Genomic DNA, 13,626 nt, shown 5'->3' with positions numbered 1-13,626 from the left:
CACTTGCCCCCTGCCTCTAAGCCTAGCTTCTACTTCTTCTACTTCTAAGTATCCTCTGCCAGTCAGTGTGGACAGTATTGAGCTAGACAGGCCAGTTCTCTTGACTCAGTTTAAGGCAGCTGTTCCTACAAGGTTCCTGACCATTGTCTTCTTCTCTTCCTTTGACTACAGCCGAACCTATCGAAGCCATTCTCACGGATGACGAACCAGATCATGGTACGTTGGGAGTTCCAGAAGGGGACCACGACCTCCTTACATGTGGCCAGTGTCAGATGAACTTTCCTTTGGGGGACATCCTTATTTTTATTGAGCACAAACGGAAGCAATGCAATGGCAGTCTTTGCCTAGAGAAGGCTGTGGATAAGCCCCCTTCGCCCTCGCCGAGCGAGCTGCGAAAAGCATCCAATCCCGTGGAGGTTGGCGTCCAGGTCACACCCGAGGATGACGATTGTTTGTCAACGTCATCTAGAGGAATTTGCCCTAAACAGGAACATATAGCAGGTAAATCGAAGCGATGGGGGGGGGGGGAGAGAATGGGAACGTGGGAGAAAGCACCAGCATGTTGTTGCGGGGTGGTTTCCTATTAGAAATCTAGAAGTTTAGTAAGAGGCCTGTTTTTCTGAAATTTCACCTGGCAGTTCACAAGATAAATATGTTCATGTCAAGTATGCACACAACACACACACGTTCCTAAAATCACAATTCCTTTCTGCACCATTGAGTTAAGTTTCCAGCTGCTTTCTTTTCAACTTCCACACCTGTCCTTTTGACTCCTGCTGGCTGTTCCAGGTATGGTCATGCAGAGAGTATATGAGGATTAGGTTCCCTGCTCCTCTGCCCAATAGCCTGTCTTTGTGTATGCATTTCCACTGATGCCTTCCTACATACTTCAAGGTGGGAACATGCAATTGCAGCGTCATACTTCACAGTTGTGTTTTAATATGGTCACCCTGGTGTTGACACAAATGTTTTCTGCAGTAAACGTGGCGGGACAGAAGCAGGAAACGCTTCTAGCAGGAAACACGTGCTAGGGAGACCTGATTGGCAGCTGCCCCCTGCTTGTTTAAGGGATGTGGGTCTATCTACTGCATTTTATCTGCTTGTTGTGTGAAATGCCCGCTATAACCCCAACACGGCTGTGCAAAAACGATTCCTTTGTAAACCATACATTTGCACCATAGGGTCAGTCCTGGCCTCTTGCTCCTGGTTCAGTTATTCTTGTTCTCTTGGATCCAGAGATCCATGAGGTTTCCTTCCCCTCACTTCCATCTCCACAAATCCAGCCCCACACCACTAAGCAACGATACAGAGAGGGATGGAAAAATCTTGCTTGGCCTTCTAGTTGGAACCATCTCTGAAGCCTGTGCTTTGTTAGTGCCAGCCTGTCAAGGCACAGTTGAAGCTGGGGAACCCCCACCCCCCAAGTGTTTAGATAACTAAAACCTCAGCCTGATCACAACGGTCTGTGCGTGCAGCTTGTTCCAGGGTGCCAAAAAAACTCATTTGAATGCCACAGGCCTGCTCTATCATTTTTTAAAAATTGTAGCTGCTTTCCTCATGTCTGCTAGAGCCGGTTGCTTTCCTTTCTCTTCTTTTAATTACAGTTTTTTTTTTGTGTGTGTGCAAACTCTGGCTTTCAAAGGGTGTGTGTAGAGGAGGAAGGGTTAACTTCTCCCCCAGCCTCCGATCCATATTGGCTGTCACGGAGTGGGTTGTAATTAAAGGCAGCCCCTTGGCGAAGTGACACGGCTGACTTTGACTTTAAGATGCCATTTTCCACTGCCCAGGCCAGAGTAGAGAGGGCAGTTGCTGAGGCGCGCAGGCTCGCGTATTCGAAAAGTTTAAGGGCACGTTGGAAATTTCAAAAGGTTGGTTTGACAGGGGAGGAGGCCTGCTTCCTTGCAATCCTGCCTCTTCAGCCAAATGATAAATGCCCCCCCTCCCGCTGTCTCTTGTCTCTGATGTGGTTTTGACAGATGTATCTTGATTTTCTTCAGAGGCTTTACACCGCCACATGCCACCCATACAAATGTCCAAGGTGGATTGGCTTCCCCCCCCCCGGGCAGTGGCACAAATCCCAATGTGTAATTAAACGGGGCGAGGGGGGGGGGAGAGAAAATAAAAGTAATGGATGTCGTTCCCTGCAGCTAATTATCTATCATCTATCTATCTATCTATCTATCTATCTATCTATCTATCTATTATCTATCTATAATTGTAATTACTGGCAAAGCGCTTTAGCATTTGCATGTATGTGTGCGTTTCATAAAAATAAAATTAAGTGAAAATATGTTTGGACGTTAATATGAGATCTGTTAATTCCGCCTGGCTAATAAGGGCCCTATTCGTTGTTACGATACAGTTGGCAAAAGGCGGCTATCCCTTTAAAGAGGAGGAGGAGGCTGCTTTTAAAAATATGCAGCATCAGAAATGACATAGATCTGTTAAGTAAAAGGGAAGGCTGGGAGAGTTAGCATAAAGTATCACTTGTGCTCTTGTTTTAATAGCCTAAGGGATATTGTGGTATTAGGAGAAGGACTGTGTGTAAATCACATGCTGTATTGCATCTCCCTGCCCCATCTGGCCTTATACACAATCTCTCTCTCTCTCTCTCTCTCTCTCTCTCTCTCTCTCTCTCTCTCTCTCTCTCTCAAGCTAAGTAAGGGTGCAGTTCAAAGTCCAGTTAAATTGGCATAGTCCTGTCTAAAGTTGGTAGGGCTACAGCAGCACAAGTAGTCTGGCGTTTTCCCCATCTCAAATGTAGGAACAGAAGGACATTCTCAGTCCCCCCCCCACCTAAAATATAGTAATTAAAATAAACTTAATAGTTCTGGAACATAGTTGAGGAATCAAAATTTGTCACATTTTTGAAATTTTATCTTTCTAAACATTACAGTTCAGGTTCCGGGGCCACTAAGATTGGAACTTAAGTGTCATTTGTGTGCACACAGGTTTTGCAGAGTCGGCTGTTTTCTTTCGTGGAATAGCGTGTGTCTGAGTGAGCATGCATGGGAAGCAGTGCTTAGATTTTATTGCCGAAATCGTTATTTTTCGTCAGAGTTAGAACACAACGAACATTGAAAGTGATTGCCAACTTCAAAGCATCCAAAAAGCCACAATGTTTAATTCGTCCATTTGCAGTTTGCTGGAATTCTGAATTTGAATGAAGTTTTGTACTAAATGGCTTATATGGATAAATCACCACATACATTATTTTCTTCAGATCTTTTTTGTATGCATCTTTAGTAGATCTTGCATGTCCCCTCATGTTATTAAAACCTTGTACTTCCTCTGAAGAAACAAAGAGGCAGAGCAAGCAAATAAATACTTTTTACTAGGCCAGCAAGATCCAAGTTTTCAGATTTTGTAGGATTCTTCTTCAGGTGTAAGTTTTCCAAAATAAGGCATAATGCAAATAAGCTATAGCTGCAAATTTTGGGTTTTTTTTGTTGTTTTTTTGCTTTGCCTGAAGAAGAGTTCTGTGTGATATGAAGGCTCCCATCCACTCACTGTTTTGTGGATACCAGCAATTTAGCTATTTTAATTTCATTTATCTCTAATTTTTAGTATACACATTTTTTGCCCTTTTAAACGTCTAATTGTAATTTCTAAAAGCTTGGCTTGATTTATTTGCATGTTAAAAATGTAAGTCAGCTTCTATTGTGAACTTGTTATCTAGCAATCACTATCTGTGTTCCACATTCTGTATTATGCATTATTTTGTGGTTGTCCCCTGCATAACCCCATGTCAGAATTGCTCTGCATAAGCAACACTCCCATTTATCCAAACTTCTGATTATCTTAGGCTTTGTGTGATCCTCACCACTTGAATAAATAAGGCTAGTCCTTTATGTGTATTGAAATTAAACAGCAAGGATGCTGAATGGGCAGGCTTTTTTATTTTTTAAAAATCAAAACTGCAGTGTGATTATCTTTATAGTATGTAGGTTAAGCTGCCGTAGCGTCATGTGAGGCTCTGACCATTACGTCACGTGCCATCCTTGTTCCGAACGGGAATGAGGTATGATTAGTGAGTCCGGCACTTTCCGGAAGGATTTTCAGATCTTTTGTGTACCGCAGGCTTGCTAAATCACCAAATATGGAGCAGCCCTTCTGTGATGTAATGTGGTATTTACATATTGAACAGCTTTGTATAAAAGACAGAAAGCAGTGTCTGTCAAGCAAGAATTAAGGTGTGCGTGTGAGTGTGCGTGTGAAGCGGAAGACCCAGCAAAAGACCCACACTGTATCTAGGTGTTCTAGATATATTGTTTGGTTCAAGATGTGACAGAAAGGCAAGAGGAGAGAGATGGCTTTTGTTCAATGCATTTCTACTGTTTTGCTGAACTTTGACGTGGGTTGCATTGCTGATGTGAACAAGCCACTGAATAAGTTGCTCACAGGTCCAGGATCAACATCCTACCAAGGCTGGTGAACTCTGATTTGTGTCATCAGTCACTGGCGATTTGCTTTTCACCAAAGCAAAAACGCTTTTGCCTTCTTTCTATTGGTCCTTGCAGAAACTGGTAATATTGGTTTCCATTTTCGAGGAAACAAACTGAGGCTGGAGAGGCAAGAGATGTTCCCAAAGTCAGAATATGAGTTCAGAGAGGAGGAGGCATTTGAGTTCCGGTTTCCCAGTTCTGTGTCTGGCATTTTTCCTATCCTGGGCTTAAGATTTGGGGGCACAATTGTAGTGATACTTGGCATTTGTACAGTGTTTTCAGAAATTCAGAGCTCTTCATGTTACTATGGTGAGATGCTTTCATCCATCTTCTCTCCTCAAATTGCTCAGAAAGCTGATTTCTAACATCTCAACATAAACACAGTATATACGCAAGGCAGAGCGACTGATCCAAAAATAAGATCATACCTCTTGCTTGCAAATTTAGAATAACTGCTGTCCCCTTCATCCTCGACAACACTTAGAATCCCTATTCTGTGTATAAGCGTTCATTGAAACTGCATATAAAAATACATAATTTTTTTTAAAGACACACACACAAAATCGATTCATATTTATACTGTCTTTATTTTTTTTAAAGGAAAAACATGAAAGGTGACTTGAGTGATTAAATACAATTGGCCCTAGAGTTTTGTCATAGCCTGTTGATTTTGCTTTGCTGATGGTTGTGGGATAGGCAAAATGGAACATTGTTCCAGCAGACGTATGGACTAGATGCACTTAGAACTACAGTTCATCCAGTAAAATTGACTAGCAGTAGATTTGAGGCAGACAAATTGCACAGTTAATTTTACAGAATTCTCTGCCACAAGGTGTGATGGCAGTCACTGGGATAGATGGCTTTCAAAAGGGATTAGACAAATCCATTGAAGAGGAGGAAGAGGAGAGGTCTCCCAGGGGCTATTAGCTTTGATGGTTAAATGAACCTCATATTCAGAGGAAATATGGCCCTGAATAACAGGAGCTGGGGGGGGGGCATAGCAAGGGAGGGGTGTTGCCTTCAGGCTCTGCCCATAGGCGTCTTGGAGGCATCTACTTGGTCATTGTAGGAGGCACAGTATGCTGGGCCTGATGGACCTTTGGGTTGATCCAGCAGGGCTCCCTTTTGTGCCTTTTGTGCATATGCAAGAGTACTGTTGCAAGATTCTCTTCCAACATATAGGACCTGTATGTATTATAGGTGATGAGGTGATTGTCTTTCACTGTTTCTTCCAGAGTTTATTAGAAAGTGAGAGTACCCAAAGAATTCTGGGTTTCTCTTTCTCAAGTGGAAAACAGTTTTCGTAAATCGTTGATGCAGCCAGGGGTGGGGGATCAAATGTTGCTTCCTAACAATAATTATGATAATTCCTTCCCCCCCTTCTATAATCTCATTTCATTTTTCCCTGCCCAGGCGTTTTATGCGATTCCAAGACAAATTTTGACACACCACTGAGCTAACGTTTCAGTATAAACTCAAGTGATGATAACCTCTCCATTCCCATTCTTTGAATTCCAAGTGAAATTAACATTTTCTCTCAGGCTGAGCTAAGGGTGGGGAACATTTCAGGGGGTTGATGGGATGCCACACACCCACACATTCCTTTTTCCCCATCTCTTGCTGTGCCAGTCCTGAAAAAGAGAAGACTAGCTGACCATGACATTTGGATGGATGGGCAGGTGCTGGAGTGGGTGGGGAATCCGGTGTTTTAGATAACTGTTGAAGAGATGATCTTTCATGATAAGTGTCTAGGAAAGAACAGGAGCAAAATCCTCCTTTGTAACAACGCAAGAGCAGGTCTAGTTAAGAATCCTGCAGTAAGGCGTTTATTGCCCTTTTTCATATTAAATACGGATACTCATTGAGCCATTTTCTAGTCAGTAAGCTTGTGTATTACAATAAAAGGCTGTTTTCTTAGGATAAATAATGCTTAGGGTTCACTGCTTTGAAACAGAAGAAACAAGCTACTGAGTCACTCTGCTGTGCAGTGAGATGATGCATCTTTTAACTCTCTCGTTCTAGATAGAGGAAAGCTAGAACTGTCATTGATGTGATATTTCAACAGCCCACATTGTACAAACGATAAATTCTTACTTCCTCCCCCTCCCTGCCCGTTCCCTGAATATGTGCGTTCATTAACATCTAAGCATATGGGTTAACTTGTCCACAGGCTCTGGAGTGACACAGAATTTTTTAGTTGATGTTGATCTGTTGCAGCAGCAGAAAAAAAACTCTAACCAGAAAATTAATAGAATCTGTGTATCAAAAAGTGCATGCATCTGGCCCTTTAAACCCTCTTATAGCAATGTTTCGCAGCCACTGACCAGACTTTGATGATGTGTGGGGAAAGGTGTGGTAGACATATGTGGGCAAGAAGATAAATGCATATCTAGGTAATCTTTCTCTATTAGGTTTTAAGAGCCTGTCCATTATATAAATTTGGGTGGCATATAGTGGTGGGGAAATAGGATTCTGTGCTTCAGTTATACCTAACTGGATTATGATATGTGTATGTGCACCTATATATTTAATTTGCGAATATGCATGGATCTTCTATATGCCGTACAAGAGAGGAGACCCCCTTTAAATCATGACGTATATTTTTTTGTAACCTTGCTTTCCATACAAACCCAGCCATACATTTCTCATGTCATAATCTATTGGGAAATTAACCCAGTTAAGTGTGATGTGCTTCCTGCAATTAGAAAGTAGGGGGTTTGTTTGCAGCCCCCCTACCAGCCGATATCTTCAATAAACAGACTAGGTGTAGAACTAACCCATTTGAGGTTATAATGTTGTGGTGTGCAAATGGATTTTTTTTTTAATTTAGCAACTCTGAGGAATTGAGATATTTTAGATTCCAGAAATTAAAAGTTGAAGTTTGGATGGGCAGGTGGGAAACAGCCCCAGTGCTAAGCCCCAGCCATTAGCTGATCTTGCTCAATTCAGAAGGAGACAGAAGATTGTTTTAAGCTGAAAAAATTTGGAGGGATTTCCCAAAGGCAAAAGGAATGCTTCCTGGATCACACCATGTGAGCAGCATTTGTAAATAAGACACAGGAAAGGTTGTGAACTGGCAGGCTGGCTGTTGTTGTTTTTTGGTCAAAGCACAATGTCAGAGCGAGTCTTTCCAAGACAAATTGTAAATAGAACCGTCACAACAATTGCACGACTGAGCTACAGAAGTGCCTGCCTTTCTCTGGCTGGACCGTTGTCAGAAGACTTTGGAGAAGCTTAATTAAACCCAGAGGCCTGTTTGGATGTGAAATTTTACTTCTGTCAAGCAAAGAAAAACCATGCTATGTTGCAGACGACCCCAAAGTTCTTCTGATTTGCACGCAGAAGAGGGGAGCAGTTTTGGAGCAAGATGCATGTGTGATATAATTGGCATGTGTGTGCTTCTCCACGTTTGTTTCTCAAGTTGCAATTTGGGAGAAAGCTCCACGTGTCTCGTGTTCATCCTTTGTATATGGGAACAGCAGGTGGGGGGGAACTGTACTGGTTTTTCTCCACCCTCTCCATTCCAGATGATTGATGCAAAAATCAGCTGTTACTTCAAACATATATATGGGATCTCTTTTTTTCTACACCACTTCCAAAGTGTGTATGTATGTATGTGTGAGTGTGTATCTATATTTATTGTGTGTGAATAAACAATAACAGCATGCAGAGAAGTTTCCTTCTGATTGAGCATAAGTATTTCAAAGCAGCCTCCACATGGGCTGAAGTTCCTCGAATTAACACAGTTTCTTCTCTCACAAGAGTATCGTTCAGCATAAGGGATTATGAATACCGTCATTCTTTCTTTCTCGTTTGAGTGTCTGGCATTTAATTGTCGCACAGCCAATGAATCGAAATAGACCTGGATGCAAATCAAATAGATCTGTCTATTTATCCATTTATCCACATTTCAGTTTCCAGTCATTATATACAGTGCTTTTTTTCTAAAAAAAATGTTTAGGGATACTATCATTTTCCTACTCATATTGAAATACTGCCCCTCAATGAGGCCGAACTTAGATTCACAAAATGTTTAGTGGTATGTGTACCCCTGTGTACTCCCAGAAAAAAGCACTGATTATATATATCTATATCTGTATCAGCTCCAAAATAATTTAATAAATGCAAGGCCTTGTGCGGCTGGACTTGCTTAGACAATAAAAAGATTGATTTATGGGGGCTCAGCAGGGACACTGGAGGAGGGGAGGTTTGTGTGTGTGTCTGTGTGTGTCGTGGGGGGGGCAAGTAGAGTACCAATGAATAAACAAAATATTTTAGATCAAAATGAAGAGGAAGGAAATAATTCTTTCATGCAGGCTTCTAATATTGTGAAACAGATTGAAACTATTTCAGCTTTGTGAAATGCCAAGAACCCGCATTCTTTGTGTGAGCCTTTCAAACGCAAAACGAGAACCAAAGTGACATAATAATTTCAGACAGTGTATGTGAAATATGCATGCATTTGTCACTTAGAATATGCAGAATCTTTCGGACAAAATTCACTTTTCAGACCTCATTCAGTTTGATACAATATTGTAAAGCAAAATCAACTTCTCTCCGCCCTCCCCTCCACAAGCTGCAGTTAGAGTGACCAAAAACAATATGGCATTTTGCTATATTAAAGTAATAGTAGAATTAATACATTTTCCTATGTAACAATAATAGGGTTTTTTGGGGGGGAGGGGCAATCTTTTAAGTAGCATTGCTGTGAGAATGAGTGCTTTGTTTATGCATGTTTAACTGATTGGGTGCATGTTTGAATATAGAATCTCACAGAGCAATTCTAACTGGGGTGTGACGGGAAAGGGATTCTTTACTGCATCCTCAGCCCTACCTGCCAAGGTGGACCCCCCCCCCCCCCATTTTCATTGCATCACGTCCGGGCTGGTGCTGCACAGGGGTGCATATTGGGTCCCTCATCAGGAAAGTGTTGGCTTTCAGTCCAGCAGATCCAGCTCTACTCCTTGTATGCTCTGTATGTATTCCCCATTTTGGGGCTTTCCCCTAGCTACTGCTGGCAATTGCATGTGCTCCAATGTGGTGTCATGCAGGGGGGTGCCTTTGTTGTGGTGAAACTCCCCTTGTTGGCAGAGCCCAGCTGGATCAGGCGCTAAGATTACAGGCAACTCCCTGTTTCTGCGGGGGTTGCGTTCTGGGTCAAAGTGCTTCGGTGGAAAACACATAAGCCCCCCCCATTCCGCCCCCCCATTCTGCCCCCATTCCTCCCTCTTCCCGGTCCAAAATGACATATGCGTTGGCAGTCATGCTTCAGGTGGACATGCCTAAAATTGTCACTGCCTGTACTCGGCTCAAGATTGCATTACACAGGAAGAAACCCTGGTTTGTATACTCTACAGGACGGCACCTTGCTCATTCAACTTCCCTCATGAGCGTACCTGTATATACACCGTGCTGGTAATGTGTGAAGAGGCCCTGTAAAGAGTCTTTCAGATTTTCTCCTTATTGCCTGGAAAATCTACATTTTGTATTGTGTACAGTGTGCTCGTCCAGTTTTGTTCGCTTTGGTCATACCGCTATATCAGATTGTGGAGTAAATAAGATTAGGAATGTCTTTTGTAAATAATATCAGGGAACATGAGCTCAGCCAATAGTACTTCATTAATTTTCATTTAAAATTGATTTTCCTTGTCCTCTTTTCCAAAAAGTCTTGTTCAGATGAGCATATAAACTTCTAAGTTTTATAGTTCAATCAGTGAATAACTTGATCCATGTCTGTTACATCAGTCTTACGTTACTGCTTAGATTTTTTTCCCAGGATCCTAGAACAGTTGGTATTTCATAGGACTATGGGCTCTCTAACTACAGGTTTTCATATATGTATACTGTGCTTACAGATTAAACACATAGGAATAGCTACTATATGCAGGAGTGTTTGGTATGCTGCCATTCTAATGAAGTGCAAAAGTGTTCGGCAGAGAATTCAGCATCCTGAGAACCTTGCTTTTAATTTTTCTAAGCAAAATCATACACGCAAAAAGAAAACAAGTTTCTAGCCCATGAAGATTTGAAGATAGGTGTGAAATCTCAGAAGCTGGGGAAGGGGGAGCCAGAAGAGAATTTCCAGTGACCAGGTCTTAGCTCTCTATAGGTCCTTGTGGCTGCAAAATGAAAGTAGATATGCAAAGTTGCTATTTCTGCATAGGTTATATGCTATTGATACTAGGCTACCTATGTACTCTTCAGAATTTTACATTCTGCATACATGAGAATTGTAAGTGTTGAAGGATGGTGCATATGAGGAAATATTTGCTCTTTTGCCACTTGTGACGCCAACTGAATTGTTCACATCACAGTGAGCAGATAGTAAAACATGGATGTACAGAAATATAAACCCATGTTCTTGGGGACATACTTTCAGGAAGGTTGCCAATGTGTGCTTCTGTGCCTGTCATAACTGAAGGGATATGTAGGCCCAGTGCTGCCTATTTAGATGTCCTGGTCAGAAGATATCTCTGCTCCTCTTTCTGCTCCAAGAGCAGCCTTACCATACCATTCTTCCTTTAAGGCTTGCATCAACTTCCCTTTCATGTCTTCTCCACTTGGGACTCAAAGTTCTACCTCTACCTCCCCTCATAGATTTACCGCCTTCCTCTTTTAGAAGGAAGACTGGTCTATTCCCTCTCTAGGGTTAAGCAACTAGGCCAAATGTTGCATCTGCCCAGTAGATGATCAAGCCTAGTGGCGGGAAGAAGTTAGGTGCATTTTCTTTCCTCAGGGAGGAGCTGTCTACGCCCCCTCTCAAAACACATTTGTGTTTCAGATGGCATTTTCATGAATCATACCTTTGTGTCTAGTGACCCTTACAGAATCTGGGCTCACCATTTGGTTAAGAATAAAATAGGCATCTCATCTCCCATTGTATTAAAAACCAAAGGGAACGAACCTTTTGTTGATAAAGTTGCTATAGATATTATGAGGTAGAAGAAAGTAACAACAAGGGCTCATAAAAATATACTGACTTCGTTTTTCGAAAAGCAATTTAATATTGAATGTATCCCAAAGTGAGCCTTAGCATCATTCTGTTTATTTTCCCTGTCCCTGAAATCTTTGTCTCTGTGTTTCAAATGATATACTGCAACATTGCAATGGTGTGTGCCTGTGCTTGCTGGGGAAGGGGTGCTTCTCTGCTGAATCTCTCTCCAGGACCAAACATCCCACTGGGCATTGTTGGGGTGCTCATCTATATGAGCAAACGACCCTGGGCTGAGGTGTCTCACCCTTGCTAGCTTGGTCGTTGATAAAATCCTGCCAAGTGGTAAGCAGGGTTTTGTGAACCAACAGGTGCAGATGTGTGGTTAAAAGTGGGATAGAAAGTGTTGCAAAATGGCTGTCTTTGCTCAAGTTTTAAACAGAACCAAAGGCGCATCTTTGTGTTGAAGCTCCTACCTTTGGAGGGAGAGAAAGAAGAGCTCCTTTTTCTCCATGCCAGCCTAGTTTTGATGTTGTCTGAATTAGGAACATCTTCCTGCTATTTCCCAGCCCATTTTAGTATGCAAACGTGCTCCTGATGAGGTGTGGTGGAGTTTGCTAGGCAGCCTTTTCCTCTGCTCCTCCTGCATTTTAAAAACTTATTTCAGGGAGGTGTGTTTTGCTTCCTTCCGTGGGGTGAGCCACCCCTTGCCAGCCCCTGAGCACATTCCTCATTCCGAGGTGGTGTTGAGTCAGGTTGGTGAGGGCAAGGTTTGAGGTATGCGTGTGTGTCTGTTTGTGGTGCGGGAAGGTTAGTCCCGATCCCTGCGGGGAATATGTGTTCTTCATTTGCCTTTACAATTGGAGCACCTCTGAGTGGCTTTCGGGTATGAGCTCAGATGGGCGCATGTAAATAATCTGTCAGATGCAACCCAAGGAATATTAATGTCCCTTCACCACCACACTATAATAAAGCTGTACACAGCAGGCTTAATATGGAGGCAGTCTGGGGAATTGTAGAAGACTTAGGTAGCCTAGAGAGAATGACAGCAGTGGGGGGGGAAATGTTCAATATGCCAGATTTTCCACAGGGTTGTTTTCTGTGATCTGAGATAAAATGAAAACACCCCCTTTTTATTTTTCACCCAATTTTATATAAGAATAAGACCTTTTCTCTCTCCTGTTCCCCACCCCTTCCTTTACATTTTAAACAAATGAATATAAAGATGGAGTGAGATAATGTGAGGATGGCGTGATGAGAAATACCTTCCTGTTACTTGTTGAAATCTTTCATTTTGTTAAAGAATGGCCACACATTAATTCTTAAAGGCAACAGCAGCCCCTTCATCTGATTGAAACAAAGGAAACACAGTTAACATATGCTATGTTCTGCATTCTCTTTTGCTCACTGCCAAAAAAAGAAGCAACCTGGTCCTTACATTCGGAGTTGGTTCTCTGTTGTCTTGAGGTTTACAACAAAGCTAAATCAAAATGTATATTTGGGGAGGGGCTGTTCTGACACCCACCCACTTTTAAAATAATGCATTCATTTAGCAGAAGCAACAGCTGTCAAAGTTTAGCAAAATGTACAGAGGAGACAAAGAAGAAAGTGCCTTCCCCTTTAACAACTATATGCATTTTCTAATGGTGGAAAGAAATGAGTTGTCAGTAAGATGTTGAAGTTGAAGTTTTCAGACTGTGCATGGAGGTATCCGTTCTCTTCCCTAGAGAACCAGACTAAATCGTCTGATGCAATCACAGTGGGAGCTTTACCTGTACAGATTGCTGTTTAAACAAATACACTTTTCTATATTGAATGAATATATGTAAACCAAGTTTGGATCAGGTGTTATCTATATATTTTATCATCTATAACCATATCTGTATCTGTTTACCCCTTGACTATGCAGATTGAATATCATGTTTTTCAGTTGAGATAACAAAATAGCAGCCTTAGCATCAAGAAAGCAATCGGATCTTAATCTTTCTGTGAGATTGCCATTGAGGAGAAGCTCCTTTAGAGTGTGCTGCTTGTTTTGCAGATAGGCATTGTCAGTGGGTTATTTTGCTACAAATCGGCACCACTCCTTGAATTCACCCTGGAATAGTTGAACGTTGAACATGATGACGAAGGGATATCCGGGGAGAGCTGGTCAGTTATAAACAATGAGCTCTTGTTTATATGCTCTCAGTTCTTTAATGCCACTGCGGAATGGTTACACCGACAATTTGATCTTAGAGCTAGAATATT

At 42.0% G+C, this 13,626-nt stretch overlaps 1 protein-coding gene across 3 annotated transcripts in view; it reads left to right on the top strand.

Moving 5' to 3' along the window:
• The window catches only part of BCL11A (BCL11 transcription factor A), a 233,395-nt gene that overhangs the window by 86,069 nt on the left and 133,700 nt on the right, over window positions 1–13,626 (top strand). For all 3 annotated transcript variants that reach the window (XM_053383695.1, XM_053383696.1, XM_053383693.1), the window contains exon 2: window positions 172–501. In XM_053383695.1, coding sequence (XP_053239670.1) covers window positions 172–501 — 330 coding nt within the window. The remainder of the gene's footprint in view (window positions 1–171; window positions 502–13,626) is intronic.

This window comes from Podarcis raffonei, chromosome 3 (assembly GCF_027172205.1).
Source record: "Podarcis raffonei isolate rPodRaf1 chromosome 3, rPodRaf1.pri, whole genome shotgun sequence".
NCBI lineage: Eukaryota > Metazoa > Chordata > Lepidosauria > Squamata > Lacertidae > Podarcis > Podarcis raffonei.
The sequence above is the reverse complement of the archived record's forward strand: the minus strand, read 5'-3'. Positions and strand labels throughout refer to the sequence as shown.